This window comes from Syngnathus leptorhynchus, chromosome 3 (assembly GCF_054491065.1).
Source record: "Syngnathus leptorhynchus isolate UIUO chromosome 3, UIUO_Slep, whole genome shotgun sequence".
NCBI lineage: Eukaryota > Metazoa > Chordata > Actinopteri > Syngnathiformes > Syngnathidae > Syngnathus > Syngnathus leptorhynchus.
The window spans coordinates 4,398,750-4,425,920 of NC_141197.1; the positions used below are offsets into that span (position 1 = coordinate 4,398,750).

Sequence of the window (27,171 nt, forward strand, 5' to 3'; positions counted from 1 at the left end):
AAACCGAGGTTTGACTGTAAAATAAATAGATGCAGCTCACTGACAAGTGCCGTTATTTGAGCTAATTTTAGAACAGTCCTGCGGGCAACGCATGCGGTCCTCACGGGCGACCTGGTGCCCGTGGGCACCGTGTTGGTGACCCCTGTGTTGGACTGTTAAGCCACTGTTAGTTTGTTTCTGTAGCCCGTCCTTTTTGCCAGTCCTGTTGTGCTCCCTGTTTGGCCGTCCTGTAAATTTCTGCTTATTCCTGCCAGTTAGTCCTACCATGCTCTCCTCCTTTTTTGTCCCCCCCCCATCCTCTCCTCCACCACTCTTTTCCCTTCAATAAACCATGGTCCAAGCTGCATTTGGTTGCCCTGCTCTCTTCCACATGTGACAGAATGTCCATTTTCCGAATGAAGGAAAAAAAAAACAGGGCGGACTGAGAATGGATACAAGTGGGTTTTCGCCGGTCTGTGTAATCGTCACTAACTAGGTCAAGTGCTGACAGACCTGTTGTGTGTTATGTGTTTGTTATGGTCTGTTCACCTGTGACGCGAAAGGAACTGTGGCGTAGGGTCCTTTGCACAAGTTTGATTGCTGATGTTCTCTTGCTTGTGCGAGTGTTACATATATCAGAGAAGATGTCACCTCAGTTAAATAATGTCAAAAGAACCACTTTCATTTCCTAAGCGACAATGAACTACTGCTTTATTCTTGTTGTATCTTATGTCCTGCCATCTTTGAGACTATCAAGAAGCACACAGCTGCTCAAGAATTTAGCAGCTCTTGGGGGTCAAAGACGCTTGAGGCTTCAAATTATTCAATAGACCAGTTTCATAAAGATATTTAAAACAACATTAGATTATTACCATCTTGCTTCTTGAGGCTGTATCTTTTGCCAGCACTTTTCCCACCATGGTTCTTGCTGCTCCCACCAGCCTTCTTGGATGCAAACCTCAGTGACCACAGGAGAAAGAACTGACCAGGATCTAAATGACCTGCAACCAATATGATTAAAAGCTTTGTAAGCAATCACCTATAAAAGCTAGATCTGCAAAGCTGCATAGTGCACAAGTACAGTCACCTTTGTTACTTTTTATTTTGCACAGAATTTGCTACTTTGTTTATGTTCGATATGGAAGAAATCTGGCTGTTAAAGACAAAAAATTGACTAAAGTTTGAAATCATTGAAATCAGAATTAGGGGTAAAAGCATAAGAAATTTAATTTGACTGAAAACAGTGGCCCCTCCGTGAGTCGACACCTTATCGTGGTGGAGGGGTTTGCGTGCCCCTGTGATCCTAGGAGCCATGTTGTCTGGGGCTTCATGCCCCTGGTAGGGTCACCCATGGCAGAATGCTAGGTGAGGGGCCAGACGAAGCACGACTCAGAAGACCCCTTACGATGAATAAAATATATGGTTTACCTAGTTTTCCCTCGCCCGGACGCGGGTCACCGGGGCCCATCTCTGGAGCCAGGCCTGGAGGTGGGGCTTGAAGGCGAGCGCCTGGTGGCCGGGCCTTCGCTCATGCGGTCCAGTCGGGCATAGCCCGAAAAGAAAATGTGGGTCCCCCTTCCAATGGGCTAACCACCTATAGGAGGGGCCAAAGGGGTTGGGTGCATCGTGAGCTGGCGGCGGCCAAAAGGCGGGGATCTTGGCGGTCCGATCCCCGGCTGCAGAGGCTGGCTCTGTGGACATGGAATGTCACCTCTCTGGCTGGAAAGGAGCCTGAGCTGGTGTGTGAGGCAGAAAGGTTTTGACTAGACATAGTCGGACTTGCCTCTACACATAGTTTGGGCTCTGGTACAAGCCCTCTCGAGAGGGGCTGCACTCTCTTCCACTCTGGAGTTGCCCACGGTGAGAGGCGTTGAGCAGGTGTTGGCATACTTATTGCCCCCCGGCTGGGCGCCTGCACATTGGGGTTCACCTCGGTGAGCGAGAGGGTAGCCTCCCTCCGCCATTGGGTGGGGGGACGGGTCCTGACTGTTGTTTGTGTCTATGCACCGAACGGCAGCTCAGAGTACCCACCCTTCTTAGAGTACCTGAAGGAAGTGCTGGACAGCGCTCCTTCTGGGGACTCCATCGTTCTACTGGGTGACTTCAATGCTCACGTGGGCAATGACAGTGAGACCTGGAAGAGCGTGGTTGGGAGGAACGGCCCCCCCGATCTGAACCCGAGCGGTGTTCCATTATTGGACTTCTGTGCTCGACACAGATTTTCTATAACCAACACCATGTTCAACCATAAGGGTGTCCATGTGTGCACTTGGCACCAGGACACCCTAGGCCGCAGTTCGTTGATCGACCTTATAGTCGTGTCATCGGATTTGCGGCTGCATGTTTTGGACACTCGGGTGAAGAGAGGGGCGGAGCTGTCAACTGATCACCACTTGGTGGTGGGTTGGCTCCGATGGTGGGGGAAGATGCCGGTCCGACCTGGCAGACCCAAACGCTCTGTGAAGATCTGCTGGGAACGTCTGGCAGAATCCCCTGTCAGGAAGAGCTTCAACTCCCACCTCCGGCAGAACTTTTCTCACATCCCGGGGGAGACGGGGGACATTGAGTCCGAGTGGACCTTGTTCCGCGCCTCCATTGTTGAGGCAGCCGACCGGAGCTGTGGCCTTAAGGTTGTTGGTGCCTTTCGTGGCGGCAATCCCCGAACCCGCTGGTGGACACCGGCGGTAAGGGATGCCGTCAAGCTGAAGAAGGAGTCCTATAGGGCTGTTTTGGCCTGCAGGACTCCGGAGGCAGCTGACAGGTACCGGATGGCCAAGCGGAACGCGGCTTCGGCGGTAGCTGAGGCAAGAACCCGGGCGTGGGAGAAGTTTGGCGAGGCCATGGAGAATGACTTCCGGACGGCTTCAAGGAAATTCTGGGCCACCATCCGGCGTCTCAGGAGGGGGAAGCAGTGCACGGTCAACACTGTTTACAGCAGAGATGGTGTGCTGCTGACCACGACCCGGGATGGCGTGAGTCGGTGGGGGGAATACTTCGAAGACCTCCTCAATTCCACCGACACGCCTTCCATTGTGGAAGCAGGGCCTGAGGACTCTGAGGCGGACTCTCTAATCTCGGAGGTCGAAGTCACTGAGGTAGTTAAAAAAATCCTCGGTGGCACGGCCCCGGGGGTGGATGAGATCCGCCCGGAGTTCTAAAAGGCTCTGGATATCGTGGGGCTGTTATGGCTGACACGCCTCTGCAGCATTGCGTGGACATCGGGGACGGTGCCTCTGGATTGGCAGACTGGGGTGGTGGTTCCCCTCTTTAAGAAGGGGGACCGGAGGGTGTGTTCCAATTACAGGGAAATCACACTCCTCAGCCTCCCTGGTAAGGTCTATTCAGGGGTGCTGGAGAGGAGGATCCGTCGGGAGCTCGAGCCTCGGATTCAGGAGGAGCAGTGTGGCTTTCGTCCTGGCCGTGGAACAGTGGACCAGCTCTACACCCTCGTCAGGATCCTCGAGGATGCAAGGGAGTTCGCCCAACCAGTCCACATTTGTTTTGTGGACTTGGAGAATGCGTTCGACCGTGTCCCTCGGGAGGTTCTCTGGAGGGTGCTTCGGGAGTACGGGGTGCCGGGCCAACTGATAAGGGCGGTTCGGTCCTTGTATCACCGATGCCAGAGTTTGGTTCGATTTCCGGCAGTAAGTCGGATTCATTCCCAGTGAGGGTTGGACTCCGCCAAGGCTGCCCTTTGTCACCGATTCTGTTCATAATTTTTATGGACAGAATTTCTAGGCGCAGCCGAGGCGTTGAGGGGGTCCGGTTTGGGGACCTCAGCATCGCGTCACTGCTTTTTACAGATGACGTGGTGCTGTTGGCTTCTTCAGTCCGTGATCTCCAGCTCTCACTGGAGAGGTTTGCAGCCGAGTGTGAAGCGGTCGGGATGAGGGTCAGCACCTCCAAACCCGAGTCCATGGTATTCGGTCGGAAAAGGGTAGAATGCCCTCTCCGGATCGGGGATGAGATCCTGCCCCAAGTTAAGGAGTTCAAATATCTTGGGGTCTTGTTCACGAGTGAGAGCAGGATGGAGCGCGAGATCGACAGGCGGATCGGTGCAGCGTCGGCAGTAATGCGGACTCTGTACCGGTCCGTCGTGGTGAAGAGAGAGCTGAGCCAAATGGCAAAGCTCTCGATTTACCGGTCGATCTACGCTCCTACCCTCACCTATGGTCACGAGCTATGGGTTGTGACCGAAAGAACGAGATCCAGGATACAAGCGGCCGAAATGAGTTTCCTCCGCAGGGTGTCCGAGTTCTCCCTTAGAGATAGGGTGAGAAGCTCGGTCATCCGGGAGAGACTCTGAGTAGATCCGATGCGCTTCCACGTTGAGAGGAGCCAGATGAGGTGGCTCGGGCATCTCATCAGGATGCCTCCCAGACGCCTCCCTGGGGAGGTGTTCCGGGCATGTCCCACCGGTAGGAGACCCCGGGGTCGACCCAGAACGCGCTGGAGAGAATATGTCTCTCGGCTGGCCTGGGAATGCCTTGGGATCCCCCGGGATGAGCTGGATGAAGTGGCTGGGGAGAGGGAGGTGTGGGAGTCCCTCCTAAAGCTGCTGCCCCCGCGACCCGACCCCGGATGAGCGGATGAAAACTGTGGGTGCTTAAAATGACTATGGTGAATTAACCAATACTCTTTGGGTGCAGACAGGACAACCAAATGCGACACTGAGTCTTTATTGATGTTTGGGGAAAGGGGAAGTGGCCATCCGGTGCAGAATGGTCTATGAATGAGGCGAAAGGTTGCTCAATGATCGGGCAGTTGGTCGGGGCTGGCACCTTTCGGGCGTGGTCGGTCAGTTGTGCAGACATGGGTCAGCAACTCGGAAGCAAGGCACAAGACAAGGTACTAAGCACGAGTAGCACGGACGTGGACACAACCAAACAGGAACAGGACCAGGTAACAAGACGAACTGACGGGTGTTGGTTGGATTCATGTGTTTTAAATAGCGTCCTTAACGAGCAGGGACAGGTGATTGTCTCTGATGAGTGGGCGTGGCTGATAATCTGTGGAGGAAAGTTACCAACTGGGGGGCAGGTGGCACGGTATGTGACACAGAGCACACATTGATTCTTTTTAAATAATATTGTACGTGATATGACTGATTTTCAAATACAAACTACAAACAGAAAACAGCATAATGGAGGAAATAAAATAAACAATGAGTGTCAATTAGAGCAGGGGTTTTCAACTGGTTTTGTCGAAGGGACCACCATTAAAACCAAAAAGCAACTCGGGTACTACCGCTTTGAAGGAATATTTTATTTTGCACCAAATGAAGATAGACATATGCATATTATTTATTTGGATCTCTATGTTTATTTTGGGAATCTCAGCTACATTTGACATAATTTGAATGGATAAATGATTATCAAAATTAGCTGGAAAATAATTCAGTCTAAATAATGAAACCATTTTATTTTTAAAATTGTTACAATTATTTACCATTATTATTTCGTCGGCCACCTACAATACTGGCACAAATGACTGTGGACCACCGGTTGACAATCCCCGAATTAGAGAATCTAATTTCTGGAGAAATTTTGTGTGAAGGCTGAAAAGAATTGAAAAAATTGTGAAATGATTTAGAATGATGTAAATATATACCTGAAATGAGGAGAACATGTGGAACATGTTATGACTTAAATCAGACAAAAAATGAACAGAGGAAAAAAGAAAATCCTAAAATCTGTCATATTTTGGGAATAATGAAAAATGTAGGTACACGAATAATATAGACAGAAATAATGTGTACCCCTGATAGATCGCAGTTGAACTACCACAGGCTCTGTTTCGCAGCTTTTTTGGGCGTGGTCAGCAAATTGTGCTTTTTTTAAGTGTATGAATGGTAAATGGTGACCACTTGTACAGTGCTTGCTGCCGCTCTGGCCCGAAGCGTGTTAGCATCGTTGACCACAGTCGAAAATGTATTAAAAATCCATTTTAAATTTCACCAGTGTGGCAGAAGACCTGTGGGCATGCTTTCGGAAATACTAAGTTCCGAATGCACTCTGCCTCGCCAAACACACCACTCTCAAAATTGTGGGCTCAGACAAAATTTTTTAAATAAGACAGAAAAACTACAAAGGTCTGCTGCTTGTAGCATTATGGTTGCATGGATTAAAGCAAATAAAAAAAAAAAAGCTCCTGACAAAGTTTTTTTCAGGTCAAAATACCGTAATTTTCTGACTAGAAGTCATGATTCTTTTCATAGTTGGGGGGGGGGGGGGGGGTTATACTCAGGAGCGACTTGTATGTGAACTTTTCCACAAATTTTCAAAATTCAAAAATCCGCGATGTAGTGAAACCGCGATAAACGAACCGCGATGTAGCAAGGGATTACTGTAATTTGAACTGCAAGTGATGTCAGTGGCGCCGCGCAGCGGTTGTTTACATAAAGGATTCGATCACGGAATGAAGAAGTTGACGAAGGGCCCCACGATTGAAGGATTTAATGATTTGGAGTGATTTACCAAACCCACGTATTTCCTGGTACTTTGGTAACGCTACAATATAGTTATACACTAGATCTGTGCGGCACACGTTGTTGACATAAAGGACGAGGAATTTGATCGATGGATTTAATGATTTGGAGTGACATAGATGGTTTGATAATATTGTTGTGATATGATAGTTATTTGAAATATACTTCATATATTGTTATATGGGTCTGTGGAATAATTAGAAATGCAACTTACGAGTCCGACGTCACCTGCGCATATGCGGCATTGTTTACATAAAGGACGATCGATGGATTTAATGAATTGGAGTGACGGATGGTTTGATAAACGTGTTATTTATGTAATGCTTATTTCCAAAATATAGTCCGAAAATTACGGTACTTATTTGAATAACTCTGAATGTTATATCAGGCCCGTTCTCAGCTCCTCGTTTGTGTGTACGTCACGTTAGCATACCTTATCGTTTAGCCTGTTGTTGCTGGTTCATGTCTGTTCTTGGTGTTGGATTTTGACAAATGAATTTGCCCAAAAGTGCGATTTATACTCCAGTGCGATTTATATGCTTTCTTTCACTTAATTGTGCATTTTATGGCTGGTGCGACTTATACTCTGGAGCAATTTATAGTCCGAAAAATACGGTATATTCCCCAGTTTATTTAACCGTGTGTTAAATACCTCGGTTGAAACACTGACAGCAGTTCCATTTTTTGCCGCACAATTGCTTCTTTGAGGTTTTCGTGTTAAAAGGAGTATAGTTTGCACATGCTCTGAGCCCAATAGACCTATTTTTCTGATACAGTAATCCCTCACTATGTTGAGGTTCATTTATTGTGGCTTCAGTACATCGCGGATGCCCCCCCCAAGAAAAATATAAAAAATTTAAAATGAAAATTATAAATCGAGGAACTATGGCATCAAAGTTGCCCGCACACCAGCAGAAGGCAGGGAATGCCCACACAATTGCAGCTATAAAAAAGTTGTTATCATAATAATGAGTTCTAAAAACATATTTACAGTATTGTACCTTGTTATAATTTTTTTTTCTAAGAGTTCTAAAACAGTTGACAGTCTGTACACTAGTACCTTGTTATAAAAAAGTTGTTATAAAAGTTCTAAAAACACATTTTACAGAATGTATAATTTAGCTACATCTACATGCTACACGCACACAAACGCGTCCACACACACGCACACACAAAGTTACACTGTTACAGGTTTATAACATCAACAGTATTAACATGACCACTTCGTAGCTTGCTTTAGTGAAATTTATTTTTGACTCGCTGCCCCACGTGAAGAATCGCTGTTGTGATGCCAGTTCAGCTTGGAGCTGCTTCACTTTATCAGTGCGGTCACTCCCTGTTAGCTTGTCATGTGTGTTAGCATGTTTAGTCTGACAGTGTCTCTTAAACAAGACAACCGCCTCTTTACAAATTAGACAAACACAGTTGGCTTGATTTTAACTGAAGTATTGTAACTCCCATTTCTCTTGAAAGCGACGGCCCTCAATGTCAACTTTCCTCATTTTCTTTGCAGTCGCCATGGAAGAAATGAGCGGAGAGGGGTGGTGCCCCCACACTTTGGTAATAGGAGGAATTACAGTTTAAAGTTTCATGACTTTTTTATTCAGTTTGACCGTGCAGGCGGGCCGGCCATAAATACAGGGATGAGAATGCCAAATGTGAAAAAACACTGAAAAGTAGCTGGGGTTCAGACCAGGATGATATATATATATATATATATATATATACATATATATACATATATATACATATATATACATATACATACATATACATACATATATATACACATATATACACACATATATATACACATATACATACACATATACACACATATACACACATATACACACATATATACACATACATATATATATATACATATACATATATACATATATATATACATATACATATACATATACATACATATACATATATACATATACACATATACACATATACACATATACACACATATACACATATACACACATACATATATACACACATATACATACATACACATATATACACACACACACACACACACACACACACACACACACACACACACACACACACACACACACACACACACACACACACACACACACACACACACACACACACACACACACACACACACACACACACACACAGCTCAAAATAATTAAAGGAACACTTTGAAAACACATCAGATTTCTATGGTGAAAAAAAAGTTGGATATTTATACTGATATGGACAGTTTAATGTCTCAGGAACAAAAGGATGCCACATCTTTTGATGGAAATAAAAGTTTTCACTCTACAGAGGGCTCAGTATATAGACACCCCAAAAATCAAAGTGAAAAAATGATGTGGCAAGCTCGTCCATTTTTGCCTAAATTTAATTTCTGCAATTCAAAACTCTTTTCAATATCTTGTGTAGCCCCCACATGCTTGTATGCATGCTTGACAACGTCGCGGCATGCTCCTAATGAGACGACAGATGGTGTCTTGTGGGATGTCCTCCCAGATCTGTCTAAGGGCATAAGTGAGCACCTGCAAAGTCTAACAAGCAACCTGGCGGCGTCTGATGGACCGAAACATTATGTCCCAAAGGTGTTATATCGGGTTTAGATCAGGTGATCGTGAGGGCCATTCAATTGTGTCAATTCCTTCATGCTCCAAATACTGTCTGCATACTCTTGCCACATGAGGCCGGGAATGTCTTGGATCAGGAGGAACCCAGGACCTACTGCACCAGCGTAGGGTCTGACCATGGGTGCAAGGATTTCATCCCAATACCCAATGGCAGTCAGAATGCCGTTCTCTAGCCTGTAGAGGTCTGTTCGTCCCTCCGTGGAAATGCCTCCCCAGACCATCACTGGCCCACCACCGAACCGGTCATGCTGAATGATGTTGCAGGCAGCATAGCGCTCTCCTTGGCTTCTCCAGACCCTTTCACGTGTGTCACAGATGCTCAGGGTAAATCTGCTCTCATCTGTGAAAAGCACAGGGCACCAGTGGCGGACTTGCCAATTCTGGTGTTCTATGGCAAATGCCAATCGAGCTCCACGGTGCTGAGTAGTGAGCATAGGGCACACTACAGGACGTCATGCCCTGAGGCCACCCTCGTGAAGTCTGTTTCTGACTGTTTGGGCAAAAACATTCACACCAGTAGCCTGCTGAAGGTCATTCTGTAGGGCTTGGGCAGTGCTTAACCTGTTCCTCCTTGCTCAAAGCAGCAGATATCGGTCCTGCTGATGGGATGAGGACCATCTACGGCCCTGTGCAGCTCTCCTAGAGTAACTGCCTGTCTCCTGGAATCTCCTCCATGCTCTGGAGATTGTACTGGGAGACATCAAATCTTCTTCCAACAGCACGCATGGATGTGTCAAGAAATCGCCTCATGCTTCCATGCTTAATGACTCTTGCTAAAGCCAACACGTGGAAAAACTGTTAAAAAAGATCAAGAGGGAGGAGCTTGAAATGGCCTCCACCTGCAAAACCAGTCCCGTTTTGGGGACCATCTCGTTGTTGCCCCTCTAGTGTACCTGTTGTTAATTCCATCAACACCAATGAAGCTGAAAGTGATTAACAACCCCCTCTGCCACGTGCCAGACCAAACCCTTATCAGAAAAGTATAATTGAATTCATGCCATACCCTGATAAAAAACTGTTCCTTTAATTTTTTTGAGCAGTGTATATTGTAGCTTTAACAAAGTACCAGGAAAGACGTGGGTTTGGTAAATGGCTCTTTATTTAACTAAACAAGAGGTCAACGAGCCAACAACTACTGAACTGTAACGATAAAAACATATACAAGTTGCTACACGAAATAAAACACTATGGAGCCTCGGTTTTCGAACACAATCCGTTCCAGAAGGCTGTTCGAAAAGTGAATCGTTCGAATTCCGAATCAGGTTTTCCCATTACAAATAATGGAAAAAAATTTAATCCGTTCCAAGCAAAACAAAACCAAAACGTCATTTTTTTCATTTGCGCATTTTTGCCCGATCGCGCAACTGAAGCGCATCGCCGAATGCGCAACCGTAGCGCGTCGCTGACCGCGCAACTGCACCGCACTGGACGCATTATTGTGACAGAGCCATCGCTGAAATTTAGAAAATATTTTGAAAGTCCTAATGGACTTTCCAAAATTTAAGTGGACCTCAGTGCGCAGGGAGCTTAATCTTGTCCGATCGCGCAACTGCAGCGCATTGCTGAATGCGCAACCATAGCGCGCCGCCGACCGCGCAACTGCACCGCGCTGGTTGCATTATTGTGAAAGAGCGGTCACTAGAATTTAGAAGATATTTTGAAAGTCCTAATGGACTTTCCAAAATTGAAGTGGACCTCAGTGTGCAGGGAGCTTAATTTGGTCAGATCGCGCAACCACCCGCAGTGCAGCGGGGGGGCGCTCACTGTCGCATTGCTTTAGGGAGTGTCTTTGTGTTTTAGGATGGTTTTACTGCTCCCACTTGCTTCCTTTGGAGGCATGATTAGAGTTGATGCAATCCTCAGAGTAACGAGAATGTAATAACGGACGGAGTCTGTTGGGAAAAATGTTATATATTATCATTAGATTCTTTATGTTCCTAATGGAAGATGTTCGCTCTATGGCAGTTTGACCTTGTGCCCAGGGAATTTCCAACCGATATAGAATGTTAAGAGAACAATGGTGTTTTTCATGGTAGAGGATGCATATGGCTGGAACCATGAGTCCCTTTAAGCAAGAACATCCTGGTTTGAACAATGACATCGGTGACATTGTTTTTCTGAAATCATGAGCTGAACGTACTACTGTGAACATGAGAAGCTGTACATTTGTCTAAACTCCACCCATTGCAATTATTCAATAAAAGAAGCCAGCCTGTGGCTGGAGCGCGGTTTGGGACACACACACACAGTGTGTCCCGGGCGCCCTCCTGCAGAAGTCGTTGGCTGATGAAGACAAGTCACTATCTTTGTGAAATTCTTGGTAAATATTGAAGACCCAACATTTTTGGGGGCTCGTCCGGGATCCCAAGAAACCTGCTCGCTGATCCGAGGAGTGTTGAAGACGCCAAATCCGTGCGTGGCAGGGGTCACAGGACGCCTGAAGGAAAGCCCTGGGGAGCGATGTTCTTCCACCAGGCCAGCAAAGTCCAGTTCAGCACCTCTCGGCGGCGACGATTGATGGGGTCATCGGAGAAGTCTTTCGCAGACCCGGGTGAGTCTCTTCATTGGCAACGTGTTGGGGTTCAAGTCCCCGGTGGGGTTCGAGTCCCCGGAAAAGAGGGTACCCTGGTTAGGACGGCGGAGTCCTTGTAATGAATTACGAGGAAAAGGAATTCTGTCTACAGATGTAACTTGTAGATGAAAATACACCTTGTGTTAGAAAATCCCGCGATGTGACCCCAGAGAAGAGGGTCCACGGTAAGGACGGCGGAGTCCTTGTAATGAATTCCGAGGTACAGGAATTCGGTCTACAGATCTAACTTGTAGACGCAAAAACACCTCGTTGTGTTGGAAAATTCCACAGCGTGAATGTGTGTGAATGGTAAGACATATCTTTCGAGATTGTGTTGCATGTAACATAGTGGGGAAAAAATAATGAATTTCTGTGGAAGCACAGGCAAGAATTCACGAAACTGGTCGAAGCAGGAATTGCCACAGGAAGTCATTGTCCCACTAAAGCAAACATTCCAGCTTTAGAAATCCCTACGATTTGACAGTTGGACTAAATTGATTAAAATAACAATGTATCAGGAGATGAGAAATATGTTAAATAAGTTACCAAACTTGAGGCGATTGTCATTAAAAGTGATGAGGTCGCACGTATGTTTGTCAGACAAGGCGCACTGTTAAGGCGTGGCTCAAGCAGACGAGCCTGAGGGAAAACCTTCTTCTGCTCCTCTGCAAAACATACATCTAAATTTAAAAGACCTGAAATCTCCCCCATATAATCCCGAAAGATGTCATGGTCAGTCAATTAGACCTATACAAACAAGAAGTATGACCAAGGCTGTTAAATTTCTCCAAAGTATAAACGATGCTGATGTATGCGAATGATGCAGGTGTCAAACCTTATTGGAAGATAAAGGCCATTAATATGAGAAAATCGTAAAACCAAAGCGTCAAATAGAAGATGACGTTTGCGCAGCGTTGTTTGTTGATGTTGTTTGTGTACTGTCTTTATTGTGGGCCCTTGTTTTGTCCTTGTGTTCTCTGTGTGTCTATGTGTTAAAAAGATGAATTTGGCTAAAATAGTGTGCAAAGAAATTTACTAGACTGTGGTCTATTCTATTTGCACCGCAACACAAAAAACTAAATTATTTTGAAACTAGAAAATGCAATTTTTGGAGAAATTGCGTGTGAAGGCGAAAAAGAAGATGAATAAATACTTTGGAAATGCAACAGAATAATGTTGAAGCAGAATTTAATCAGCTGAAAAATGTAGAAATTACAGGTGAAAAATGAATTTTGTGAAATTTTGCAGACATTTTAATCAATCAATCAATCAATCAATCCTTTATTGGCCAAGTTTGAGCGTGCCATACAAGGAATTAATAATTTAATGTGAAAATGTGACATTTTGTAATTTAGCAATTTCGGGAATGTTGAAAACCTTCCCTGGTGTGATTTGAATGTGCTAAATGATGTGAATTTTTGGAATAAGTCAAAATTGGAATGGAGTGAATTGGATGAATTATGTGGAAGGAGTGGCAAATCAAAAGGTGTGAGGAATAAATATAATAGTGAATGTTGTAGAATAACATAACTTCCTCTTCAAACTAATATTAAGAGAGAGGGAAAACAAAGAGATTTGTTTGTGGGCAGAAACTGGTCCACACTGGATTAATGTGTGGCCCTGATGAGAAATTCAAAAGAAAGAGAGAACATGCTTTCTGGAATTGGATGAAGCAAAATTGTGAATTTAAGACATTGCAATGCTAAATTTAAGAGGGAATTATTGTTTGGTTGCGTTATAAGACTATACTAACAATAACATGCGAGTTAAACCCGAGAGAATGAGTTAGTTGAACTTAAAACCAACAAAAACGCTCAGATTATTTTGATGGTAATTATTTGGTGTCATTTTTTAGATTGGTGGATTCTTTTATCAAGAACCTTGAGATAGGATAAATTCGAATGAGTGTGAATTGAAAATGATGTATGACTGTGTTAACAGCTTGAAGAGAGCTTGAAGAGAATGAGACGTGTGTAATGGAGGCTGTGTGTGTGTGTGTGTGTGTGTGTGTGTGTGTGTGTGTGTGTGTGTGTGAGAGAGAGAGATGCAAATGAGCAGAAATTAACGACTGATAGGATGAGAGAAAAATGCAGGCTGAGTTACCTTTGATTTAGAATCTTAGTGAAAAACATTTTTAAGCGTGTCCTGTTTGGGTTAAGCATGATCCACACGGGAACCTAAAAAAAAACTCTTTATGAGAATCACCCCCACTTAAGAAGGGTTAACACCTTTTGAAAACAAACTGGAAAATGTGTCAAATGCAAATTTACTGCCGCCTGATTTTTCTTCCCGTTCACAGGTCAACAACCGCCCCAAGCCAGGAGACTGGGATGACATAAAGGTTGTCAAAAAGGACAAACTGGGCAAACTATGGTGGGAGAGACCATTCCAAGTCCTACTTGCCACACCCACTACCGTTAAGATCACAGAAAGACTTAGCTGAATACATCTCAGCCACTGTAAGCTGCAGAGCGCTTGGCTTCTAGGCCCTGGTCAGGGTGAAGTCTGGCTACAAAGGGGGTGTCAATTTTAGTTTGGAATCAGTCTCAAACCAGTGAAGCACTAAGAACCCTGGCCATTTAGCTCCCAAGGGGTTCAGGTGGCTTTGTGGAACTGAACAGAAAATGGCACTCAAGAGTGCTTGTCTGTGCTGTGGCTGTAGCATGCTTGCAAATGACATGGAGTGTCCAGGATCCCAAAGGGGAACGTAGAACTTCCGCTTGAATCAAGAGAATGACGACCAAACTGTTGACAAAGTATATAAAACTAAACCCAGACATACCACATGCAGACAACATGTGGTACCAGTATGTGTCAATGTCGACCAAGGACAAAGATGGTCATACAATGAGAACTTTGAGGACTGGTCATGGGACCCCAGAAACCCATACAAAACCAACACTTGTTACCAGTGAGTAAAGTTCACTGTGAGATCCGACCCAGGAAGCGTGCTGTGTGTGTGTTTCAGACTCCCCCTTCCTCCATGCAAGTTCACCTGGAGGCCAAAGTGATGGACATTAGTGAAGTGAAATGTATGGCCTCTATGGGAGAATGCTGTCTCAGTCAGTGATCCTAACGCTACCGCCCTGAACTCACAGAAAGAAACCTGTGATCAAATTATTTAGGAATGATCTCAATGTGACTGTGAAGGATGAAAGATGCCACAAGTGGCCTCAACAAAAAGGCTACCTGGAATGAAGTACACGTGTTACATCCAAGGAAATGAAACCCACAAATGCATTGACGACGACTGGGTGGGAGCCTTGAACATCTCCACTGAGTGCCAGGATAGCAGTGTGTGCACCTAACATACCACACCTGAATATACAGCATCATCAGATGACAACGGCACACAACTCTTCTGGACGTCGACACAGGGTTGTTGTGCCATCACATCCCCTGTGTTTCCAACGGAATCATGTTGATGGAATTAAGGTGGGAAACGCAAGACGCTGCATCACCACCATGAGTCTAGAAAATAGTGGCTCTGTGGACCACGAGGCTACGGAGTCCTTCCAAGTCAATGGGATGGCACATATGCATGCCTCCGTATTTGTGTCAGATCACACTGTGTTCCTCAGTCTGACACATTTTCAGGAACATCGTCAGCGAATGACACGTGCAGCTGTTGCTCCCACCTTCCGTCCTCATGACAGTGTCTGGTGCTCAGACGTACCAGATGAATGCAAACATAGAAACACAGGACAAAAAGGTGGTGCTCTGACTTTTCCCATGGGAGACGATGACACCCACATTGAGGTTGCTCTAGAAGCCCAACCTTCGTAGAGCTATGTTCCATCCCTTTTGGTGGCCGTTTGACGGCAATTGGAAGCAGTTTCTCTTGAAAGTTACAGTTTTTTAATTGCCATGCCACTATTTCTCTGTATTTTTACATTGCGCATCATACTTTGTATTCGTCACATGGTGACTAAAATGTTGACATCAGCATTTGCTGTCCAAAAATGTGATGTTTGTCCGGCGTGAACAAGATGACAGTGACCAACTTGCGTAATTTGATGCCTACCCTGTTTGATGTTGAACATGGCCAAAGCCAGATGGAGAGCTGTAGTTCTGATAAATGAATTTGTGATTTTCCATTCTTTATGTTACTATCCTATGTTATGCATGCATGTACTCATGAACTCATACATGTACATATACACCGTAATTTCCGGACTATAAGTCGCGGTTTTTGTCATAGTTTGGCTGGGGGGGGGGGGCGGACTTATACTCAGGAGCGACTTATGTGATCTTTTTCACAAATTTTCCAAATTCAAAAATCTGCGATGTAGTGACACCCCGATAAATGCACCGCGATGTAGCAAGGGATTGCTATCATTTGAACTGCAAGTGATGTCACCTGTGCATTCGATCACGGGATGACAAAGGGCCCCACGTACTACCGGCATCATTAGCGGCTTTGTTTGTAAGTGACACGGAGGAGGAAGAGTTTGAAGGATTTAATGATTTGGAGTGACACAGAAAGGTTTGAAAAACTATTATGGCTTTTACGCACGCCCGGTCCTGCTCTCTTTCACCTCTGTGGATGGAAGTCGGGGTTCGGCGCTCGGCCGGGTGGCTGTCCGGGGACGGTGGATGGGGCTCGGACATGGCTTTTACGCATGCCCGGTCACACTCAATGGAGCTTTCTTTCCCCTCTGTGGATGGAAGTCGGGGTCACTCCTGAGTATAAGTCGCCCCGCCACCCTTCTTCATCTTCACCTTCATCTTCTTCCGCTTATTCAGGGTCGGGTCGCGGGGGCAGCAGCTTTAGGAGGGACTCCCAGACCTCCCTCTCCCCAGCCACTTCCTCCAGCTCATCCCGGGGGATCCCAAGGCGTTCCCAGGCCAGCCGAGAGACGTAGTCTCTCCAGCGCGTCCTGGGTCGACCCCGGGGTCTCCTACCGGTGGGACATGCCCGGAACACCTCCCCAGGGCGGCATCCTGGAGGCATCCTGATGAGATGCCCGAGCCACTTCATCTGGCTCCTCTCAACGTGGAGGAGCAGCGGCTCTACTCCGAGTCTCTCCCGGATGACCGAGCTTCTCACCCTATCTCTAAGGGAGAGCCCGGACACCCTACGGAGGAAACTCATTTCAGCCACTTGTATCCTGGATCTCGTTCTTTCGGTCACGACCCATAGCTCGTGACCATAGGTGAGGGTAGGAGCGTAGATCGACCGGTAAATCGAGAGCTTTGCCTTTTGGCTCAGCTCTCTCTTCACCACGACGGACCGGTACAGAGTCCGCATTACTGCCGACGCTGCACCGATCCGCCTGTCCATCTCGCGCTCCATCCTGCCCTCACTCGTGAACAAGACCCCAAGATACTTGAACTCCTCCACTTGGGGCAGGATCTCATCCCCGATCCGGAGAGGGCATTCCACCCTTTTCCGACCGAGGACCATGGACTCGGATTTGGAAGTGCTTACCCTCATCCCGACCGCTTCACACTCGGCTGCGAACCGCTCTAGTGAGAGCTGGAGATCACAGACTGAAGAAGCCAACAGCACCACGTCATCTGCAAAAAGCAGAGACGCGATGCTGAGGTCCCCAAACCAGACCCCCTCAACGCCTCGGCTGCGCCTACAAATTCTGTCCATAAAAATTATGAACAGAATCGGTGACAAAGGGCAGCCTTGGCGGAGTCCAACCCTCACTGGGAACGAATCCGACTTACTGCCGGAAATGCGGACCAAACTCTGGCATCGGTGATACAGGGACCGAACCGCCCTTATCAGTTGGCTCGGCACCCCGTACTCCCGAAGCACCCTCCAGAGAACCTCCCGAGGGACACGGTCGAACGCATTCTCCAAGTCCACAAAACACATGTGGACTGGTTGGGCAAACTCCCATGCACCCTGAAGGATCCTGCCGAGGGTGTAGAGCTGGTCCACTGTTCCACGGCCAGGACGAAAGCCACACTGCTCCTCCTGAATCCGAAGTTCGACCTCCCGACGGATCCTCCTCTCCAGCACCCCTGAATAGACCTTACCAGGGAGGCTGAGGAGTGTGATTCCCCTGTAATTGGAACACACCCTCCCCTCCGGTCCCCCTTCTTAAAGAGGGGAACCACCACCCCAGTCTGCCAATCCAGAGGCCCCGCCACCCAAACTATGAAAAAAAAAACACGACTTATAGTCTGAAAATTACGGTAAATCCCTCAGGTAAGCAATAGTCGCCATAACACCACGGATTAGAGAAGGTTTCAGAAAAGAAAGCAAGAACACTGCTGGGAGGCTACCACACATGACAGCAGGAAGAAGAAAAAAGAATTGCTTACAGTATTCACACTGTAAAAAGAGGATTTTACCCTGCATTACTTGGATGAGGACTTTGGTGATGACTTCACTCTCCATTCTACAAATCAGATTAAGCACACGGGGACAATCAAAATTGTGATTATACCACCTGTGACTCTTACATTGACTGCATTGACTGAAAACCAAGGAGATCAAATGAATGACAATTCAAGCTCTGCTATAACAGCAGATACAGTGTCTTCAAAAGACACAATTCTCTCTCCACAGTGCTGCCAGTGCTGTCAATTTAGGATAGCATGGTAGGAGATACTTGAAAAATGTGTCCAAGCCCACAGAGGCAAATTTGTCCTTCAATTCCACATCACATTGCAAATCAATGATTTCAAGTTGCATGTCAATAGGCACATCGGAAAATCTGACTGAATGGTGGAAACTGTGAATTCTCTCTCAAGTTTGCTAAAGACCTGAAATAGTTTCTCAGACTCCCTCAGCAACCCTGAAATCTTGTCTTTGTACTGTTTCACATCAGGATTAACACTTGCTGCGCACACATCTCAGAGACAGGGAAAATGAGCAGGGTCTCTGCTAGTTATCTGCGTCTCCCATGACGCGAGCTTTAACTTGAATGCACATGTCACCAGGTCCGTGGCCTAGTGGTAGAGTGTCCGCCCTGAGACTGGAGGGTTGTGGGTTCAAACCCCGGCCGGGTCATATCAAAGACTATAAAAAAGGGACCCATTGACTACCTGCTTGGCACTCAGTATTAACGGGTTGGAATTGGGGGGTTAGATCACCAAATGATTCCCGGGCGCGGCACTGCTGCTGCTCACTCCTCCCCTCTCCCCCAGGGGATGGATCAAAATTACGTGGGGATGGGTTAAATGCAGAGGACAAATTTCACCACACCCAGATGTATGTGTGTGACGATGATCATTGGGACTGTTGGAACTTTATATGCTGTCATAACACTATTACGATTTTTTTTGCATCCCTGTAACATTCTGTTCAGAATATTCAAGTGCTCTATAATACCAACCATAAATGCAAGGTCCTGAAGCCAAAGTGGGCACTGTAATTCCTTAACAGGTTTTCCCTTTTTTTCCATAAATTTCCTCTCAGAGTACGGCTTTGACGCGAATGCTACTTGGCTAGCAATTACGTAGCTGGCTTTTACCGCAGCATCATTGCCATCTCGGCTCCGGGTGAAAACAGATTGTCGTTTCCACAGACCAACCAACATTTCATTTACCTTCTGTTTTCTCAGTTCTCCGTACAAGCTGTTTTTTTGCTGTTTTTCACCATGCTGAGTTTCAAAGTGGCACCAAATATCGTATTCCTTAAGCACCGAAACTTGCTGCATGTACACCAGGCACACAGGTTTCCCATTCACCTCTGTGAACATATAGGGAGAAGTCAATATTTTCTTGAAATATCTGACACTCTGTGTCCACCTTTCTCTTTGTTTGTCAAAGAAATACCACTGGTGAGGGTGCCCGTTCCAAGAGAAAAAGTGGGTAAAGCGATTGAACTGGCTAAAACACGCATCTAGCGACCAACATTTATTTATTTTTTTTAAATATAATGCAAATTCATACCCGGGCCGGACTAAACCACCTGGTGGGCTGGTTTCGACCCGTGGGCCGTACATTTGACACGCCTGGCGTAAACCTATGTATTTTATGTAATGGTGGGTGATATGACGGTATTAGATCGTTAAAGAATTTCCTGTGTTGACGATCTCATGCCGCAGAAAGATCTGGAGATTGTCTGTAGGGCACGTTGATGACGTCATAAGATGGCGCCACGGAAGGCCGCCTCGGTGACTCGTTCTCTGCTACTTTTTGTTATTTTGTATGTTTTTTGCATCTTCTGCTGCCCATCCCGGATCATTTTTAGCAGAGAAGAAATGTTAAACATCGGACAGTCTTCTCCTGGTACTTTCTCTCTGGTTTTCACTGACCCAGGCTGTTTGACGGAGATTTTAGCCAGAGCGGCAGCGCTCTACAAGCTATGCCAAAGACGGCAGCGTGGCAAGCGCGCCGGAGCCCTCGTGAAGTTAAGGCAGAGACTGTTTCGTGCTCCCCTACTATCAATTCAGCTGGCGAATGTCCGCTCCCTGGCGAACAAGATGGACAAACTGCTGCTTCTCATCCCAAGGATGTTGGCAGATCTGCTGCCCTGCGGTTCACTTAAACGTGGCTCACCGAACTCATCCCCGACCATGCCGTGCAGCTGCCTGGATTTCGGCTACTATACGCCGATCGCAGGACGAAGCTCACGGGAAAAACAAAGGGAGGTAGTCTATGTTTCTATATTAACGAAGGTTGGTGTACTGATGTCACAGTGTTGAAAGAGTCTTGCAGCCTTTTTCTAGAGACACTTCTCATGAACTGAAAATTCATGATTTGTTTTTTTTATTACATTTTTAGTCACCACGCGTATGCTCTTTGATTGTAATGGCGGCTGTTTACATTCCACCACACGCACGTGCGATCGAAGCCACGCAGCTGCTGGCTGACCAGGTAACAGACAAGGAGAAAAAAATACCAAACTCACTGATTATTGTTTTTGGTGATTTTAACAGAGCGAACCTCACACACAAACTCCCCAAATACAGACAGCACATAACGTGTCCCACCAGAGGGGCACAGACACTGGACCACTGCTACTCCGCAATAAAGGACGCATACCGCTCTGTGCTCCGTGCAGCTTTATGACTCTTGGACCACTGTCTAGTTCATCTGATCTCAACCTACAGGCAGAAATTAAAAACTTCGCCTGTGGTGAGGACTGTGAGGAAATGGACAGTGGAGTCAAAGCAAGACCTCCAAGCCTGCTTTGACTGCACCGATTGTTTTTTTTTTGAAGGTACAACTTCAGACTTGCATGCACTCACCGATACTGTGACATCATACATCAGCTTTTGTGAGGACTTGTGTGTTCAGACTAACACCTTCTGCACGTACAACAACAAACCGTGGTTTACACTAAACCTCAGGATGCGGCACAAAGCCAAGGAGGCTTAAATATAATTCATCTGTCTGTCTCCTCTGGGATAGTGCCAACAGCCTTTAAAGCCGCTATCATTGAACCGGTACTTAAGCAACCAAATCTTGACCCGGACTGTCTCAGTAACTATAGGCCAGTTTCAAATCTCCCATTCATAGCAAAACTGCTTGAAAAGGTAGTAGCGCAGCAGCTTATTGATTACCTGGTCGCTAATAATCGATATGAATCTTTTCAGTCTGGTTTTAGAGCGAATCATTCCACTGAGACACCACTTGCTAAAGTGACTAATGATCTCATAGCTATGGATTCAAACACTTCATCGGTATTGTTACTATCGATCTTAGTGCTGCCTTCGACACTGTTGACTTAGATATTTTATTAAAGCGTCTTAAAGGTTGTGTTGGTATTTCGAGGTCAGCACTAGGCTGGTTTCATTCGTATCTATCAGACAGGACGCACCAAGTGGTCCATGGCAATGCGTCCTCTGAGCTCTATAAAGTTACGTGTGGTGTCCCACAGGGATCGGTACTAGGACCAACTCTATTTAATATTTATATGACTACGCTTGGGGACATAATACGTAAATATAATATTAGTTTTGAATGTTACGCGGATGACACCCAATTATATATGCCGTTATCGATGACAGATCCGCGGCACTGTTGTAATCTTGAGGCATGCCTTGCGGAGATCAAGCAATGGATGTCTCTCAACTTCCTTCGTCTTAACCCAGATAAAACGGAGATGTTGATAATTGGTCCAGCTTGTTATCAACATTTAAGGAAACCACTATAACTATAGATAACCATACTATCACTCAGAGTGATACTGTAACTAATCTCGGGGTAATATTTGACCAAACGCTCTCCTTTCAAAAGCACATTAAGAATATAACCAGAATAGCATTTTTTCACCTTCGTAATATTGCTAAGATTCGCCCAATCCTCTCGAATTATTATATATGCATTTATCACGTCGCACCTGGACTACTGTAATGCATTATTCCCTGGTCTTCCCAAGTCCATTATCAAAAGTCTACAGTATGGCTTAGCGCCTTCATATCTCGTCGACTTAGTTGTTCCTTATGTTCCGTCTCGTAACCTTCGTTCGCAAAACGCTAGTCTTTTAGTGACACCGAGGGCCAAGAAAATGTCTGCAGGGGCTAGAGCATTTTCTATTTGGGCTCCAGAGCTCTGGAATGCCCTACCAATGGATATTAGAACTGCTACCTCAGTAGAAAACATTTAAGACATGTTTAAATACATATTTCTATGATATGGCCTTTAATTAACCTGTAGTGGCCGATTCAGCTGGAGTTTGTTTTTGCTCCCTCTCCCCGACCCCACTCCCACCATCCCACCCCGGCAGGGGAGGTGGTTAGGTGACACCCAAGCTGACGGCGGCTATCTAGATTCTCGTGGACCAATTCAGCATGAGGGAACTGCAGCGGATTACCCTCCTAGAGGATACTGCCAGGACAATCAAAGGCACCTCCGACAGCTCTTCGCTTTGGCCTGGACATCCACTTTTTGATTTCCATATTATGTATTTTATGTGCCCTCTTTGCATCTATCGCAGCCTGGTGATCCTGAAAGGGGGATCCTTCCATCTGTGGTCCCTTCTCAAGCTTTCTCATTTTTCCCCTGGTAGGGGTTTTTGAGTTTTTCCTTGCCCTTTTGGGAGCCCAAGATCAGGGGATGCTTTGAGAATAATTGTCAATTGATTGTCTATGTGAAGCCCTTTGAGACTGCTTGTGATTTAAGGCTATACAAATAGACTTGACTTGAAGCCTACAGAAGTGGCGACCGTGACCTGTTCAGAGAGGCCAGGAACACACTGAGGCCGAGAGATCAGGAAAGCTAAGAGGTGCTATGGGGAGAGTTTGGAGAGACACCTCTCTGCCAATCCTGATCCCTCATCAGTGTGGAAAGGCCTGCAGAGCATCACGGGCTTCAAGGGACCAACCCACCATCCTGTGGAGAACCCAAGGCTTTCAAACCAGCTTAACAGGTTTTACTGCAGGTTAGAATGGTCCAACCAGACAACAGGACCTCCTGCATCACAATCAACTTCCACACATCCCCACACAACCCCCCTGTTCACACCTCCATCGCCGTTATCACCTACTCTCTGTCTTTCAGAAGCCACGCCTGCACGACAGATCCGTGAGGAGGAGGTGTATCAGATGTTCCGGCGACAGAAGGTCAGGAAGCCGACCGTGACCTGTTCAGAGAGGCCAGGAACACACTGAGCTGAGAGATTAGGAAAGCAAGGGAGGAGCTATGGGCAGAGTTTGGAGAGACACCTCTCGGCCAATCCTGATCCTTCATCAGTGTGGAAAGGCCTGCAGAGCATCACGGGCTTCAAGAGACCAACCCCCCATCCTGTGGAGAACCCAAGGCTTTCAAACCAGCTTAACAGGTTTTACTGCAGGTTTGAATGGTCCAACCAGACAACAGGACCTCCTGCATCACAATCAACTTCCACACATTCCCAGACAACCACCCTGTTCACACCGCCATCGCCGTTATCACCTACTCTCTGTCTTTCAGAAGCCACGCCCGCACTACAGATCCGCGACGAGGAGGTGTATCAGATGTTCCGGAGACAGAAGGTCAGGAAGGCACCAGGACCAGATGGTGTATCCCCCTCCTGCCTGAAAGTCTGTGCTGTTAACTAATGAGTCTTGTTTAAAATGTTTATGGGGCAAAAATAATTTTGAACTCATGTAAATTTAAGGTATTTCATACAGTTTGTTCAATGTTATCTGACTCTTCAGATATGAATGAAAGGCAGAATTTGTGTTTTTAGAGTTGTTCACATCTGCCTGAGTGGCTTATTATTGGTTATTTTGTCATTTAAAAAATAAAGACAATCGGGACAATGAAATGTATTTAATAACTGTGTATTTGGATGACATTTTTGTAGTTAAAAAAATGGCCCCTTCATTTGATCAAATCTGGCCCACCTTGCATAAAGTTTGGACACCCCTGGCTGACCACAGGGGTTATTTTCGAACATAATTTTCATACAAAGTCGTCCATTAATTAACTTTGTTGCTTTTATTTAATAGGTGGCGAACGACGCTCGCCGTCGGAGCACATTAATCAGAATCAAGGTTGCGGCTGGCTTAATTTAGTCAGTCTGGAAACGTCTAGTATTAACTCTCTCTGCTCTTATGTAAATGTTTTTTTTCAACATTTACACAAACATCTTACAAAACGTTTGATACAGTGCATAAATTAACCACAAAGTCAATTATTTCAATCGTACATGAAAGTTCATCCAAAGTACTATTAATGAAAACGATGTATTCATGGTTGTCTTTTAACAGGTAGCAAAGTAAAGTGAAAACAGTAAAACATCCATTACCAGCAGCAATGTATCTGATGTAGCAGTGTCGCAGCATGGCCATGTGAAACGTTTAAGTTATGTCCGATCAAGGTCTTGTCGGGACGCAATCTGGTCTGATCAGATCAGGGGGCCAGCGCCTACTGATGATGTCACGCTACGGCAAGTCCAATGAGACGAACCACGCTAAACCGCATTTATCATGTAATGCCGCATTATTTTCTTTTAAAATTATTTTATTGTGCACTTGGAGTCACTGATGTAGGAACGTGCAATGGATCCCCCCAGGTGTTAGAGATATTTTATTATCTGTTTGGGGTCAATTGTTTTCGCCTTTTGTGCGTGTTATTTTTTTTGTTGCTCTCTCACACACACACACACACACACACACACACACACACACACACACACACACACACACACACACACGAACCTCTGCTCAGTCAAATTTATTGTGTGACATTATCATGTCACGCACCAACATGACAATGACAGAAATTTGAGACAGACCGAAGACCACATTTTCAACAATGAACATTGTGTGCATTGTATCACACAAACAAACTCTCAGTTCAACAAAGTCCACAAACAAAAACATAATAATTTACAATAGCGTTTTTTCACTGAGTATGCGTGGCGGGACAGACCATTCGTCTTAGATTGTCTTTTCAGGAGACAAGATTTTAATAACGTCACTGAGGCATTTTTTAACATACTTCCCTTCATTATATGGCTTTTTAGCCTGTGCAATGTTTTAGCCAATTGAAACAATGCAAATGTGACAGTCTCTGAGTGCTTCATAATTTTTTTGAAAAACTGTACCTGTTTTTCTGCCTGACTTTTCAAAGCGTCCAACTTGCGCTTGCGAAATTCAGTCCCTTTTGGAAAGTCCTTATCGATATTACCATGATGTGAGCTGAAGTGGTGCTGAACATTTGAAGCTTTTAAATGCGCTAATGACTTCAGACAAATCAGGCAGAATGGCTTGCCATTGCGTTCAACAGTCAAGTTTAGTCAAGTTTATTTATCCATCCATCCATCCATGGGGTCGGGTCGCAGGGGCAGCAGCTATAGGAGGGACTCCCAGTCTTCCCTCTCCCCAGCCACTTCATCCAGCTCATCCCGGGGGATCCCAAGGCGTTCCCAGGCCAGCTGAGAGACATAGTTTCTCCAGCGCGTCCTGGGTCGTCCCCGGGGTCTCCTACTGGCAGAAAATGCCAGGAACATTTCCCTAGGGAGGCGTCCAGGAGGCATCCTGATGAGATGCCCGAGCCACCTCATCTGGCTCCTCTCAACGTGGAGAAGCAGAGGCTCTACTCCGAGTGTGTCCCGGATGACCGAGCTTCTCACCATATCTCTAAGGGAAAGCCCGGTTACCCTGCGGAGGAAGCTCATTTCGGGCGCTGGTATCCTGGATCTCGTTCTTTCGGTCACGACCCATAGCTTGTAACCATAGGTGAGGGTAGGAGCATAGATCGACCGGTAAATTGAGAGCTTTGCCTTTTGGCTAAGCTCTCTCTTCACAACGACAGACCGGTACAGAGTCCGCATTACTGTCGACGCTGCAACAATCCGCCTGTCGATCTCAAAAAGTCAAAGTCAAAGTCTGCTTTATTGTCAATTTCTTCACATGTTAAGACACACAAAGAGATCGAAATTATGTTTCCCACCGTCCCACGGTGACTAGACACATTACACAACACATAGAAGCAAATAGCACAAAGAGTAAAAACGAATAGACAAGAGCAATGAATAAGTAATAAGCAAATAACCCAATAAATAAACAATAAATAAATAAATAAATAAATAAATAAATAAATAAATAAATAAATAGACAAATAAGAGGAGCAAAATGGAGCAATTGTGCATACAGCAGACAGCCACAATATAGCGCAAAAGAACAGGACATTATCAGCCGAGGGTGGAGGGGGTAAAGAATTCAGGATCCTGACAGCTTGGAGTATGAAGCTGTTGGTGAGTCTGGTAGTGCGGGATCGCAGGCATCTGTACCTCTTCCCAGAGGGCAGAAGATCAAATAAAGAGTGAGCGGGGTGACTCACATCACACACAATTGTGGTCGCCTTGCGGGAGAGACGGGAGGTGTAAATGTCCTTCAGGGAGGGGAGTGAAGCCCCAATGATTTTACTAGCTGTGTTCACTGTGCTGCAGGGCCTTCATGTTGTCTTCAGTGCAGCCACCACCCCACACAGCGATACAACTGGAGAGTACGCTCTCAATGGTGCCACGGTAGAATGTGGTCATGATGGCAGGAGGAGCACTTGCTCGCCTGAGTTTCCGCAGAAAGTACAGGCGGCGCTGAGCTTTCTAACACTCCAAGTCAAGTCAAGTCAAGTTTATTTGTATAGCCCTAAATCACAAGCAGTCTCAAAGGGCTTCACATAGACAATCAATTGACAATAATTCTCAAAGCATCCCCTGATCTTAGGCTCCCAAAAGGGCAAGGAAAAACTCAAAAACCCCTACCAGGGGAAAAATGAGAAACCTTGAGAAGGGACCACAGATGGAAGGATCCCCCTTTCAGGATCACCAGGCTGCAATGGATGCAAAGAGGGCACATAAAATACATCATATGGAAATCAAAAAGTGGATGCCCAGGCCAAAGCCAAGAGCTGTCGGAGGTGCCTTCGATTGTCCTGGCAGTGTCCTCCAGGAGGGTATTCCACTGCAGTTCCTTCATGCTGAATTGGTCCACGAGAATCTAGATAGCCATCGTCAGCATGGGTGTCACCTAACCACCACCCCAGCCGGGGAGGGGTGGGGGGAGTGGGGTCGGGGAGAGGTTAATTAAAGGCCACATCATAGAAATACGTCTTTAAACGTGTCTTAAATGTTTCTACTGAGG

General features: G+C 46.0%; 1 protein-coding gene across 4 annotated transcripts in view; it reads right to left on the bottom strand.

The window, feature by feature from the left end:
- The window catches only part of mrpl27 (mitochondrial ribosomal protein L27), a 41,766-nt gene extending 17,296 nt beyond the window's left edge, over positions 1-24,470 (bottom strand). Inside the window, exons 1-3 of one of the 4 annotated variants that reach the window (XM_085907012.1) lie at positions 24,330-24,446; positions 17,999-18,045; positions 852-980 (exon numbers count right to left, since the gene is read on the bottom strand). In XM_085907012.1, the coding sequence (XP_085763138.1) occupies positions 852-980; positions 17,999-18,044 (175 nt within the window). In that variant the 5' untranslated portion in view covers position 18,045; positions 24,330-24,446. Of the gene's footprint in view, positions 1-851; positions 981-17,998; positions 18,046-24,329 lie in introns of all 4 variants that reach the window. The other 3 variants (XM_085907015.1, XM_085907013.1, XM_085907014.1) reach the window with 3 other exon arrangements.
- Positions 24,471-27,171: the final 2,701 nt, after the last annotated feature.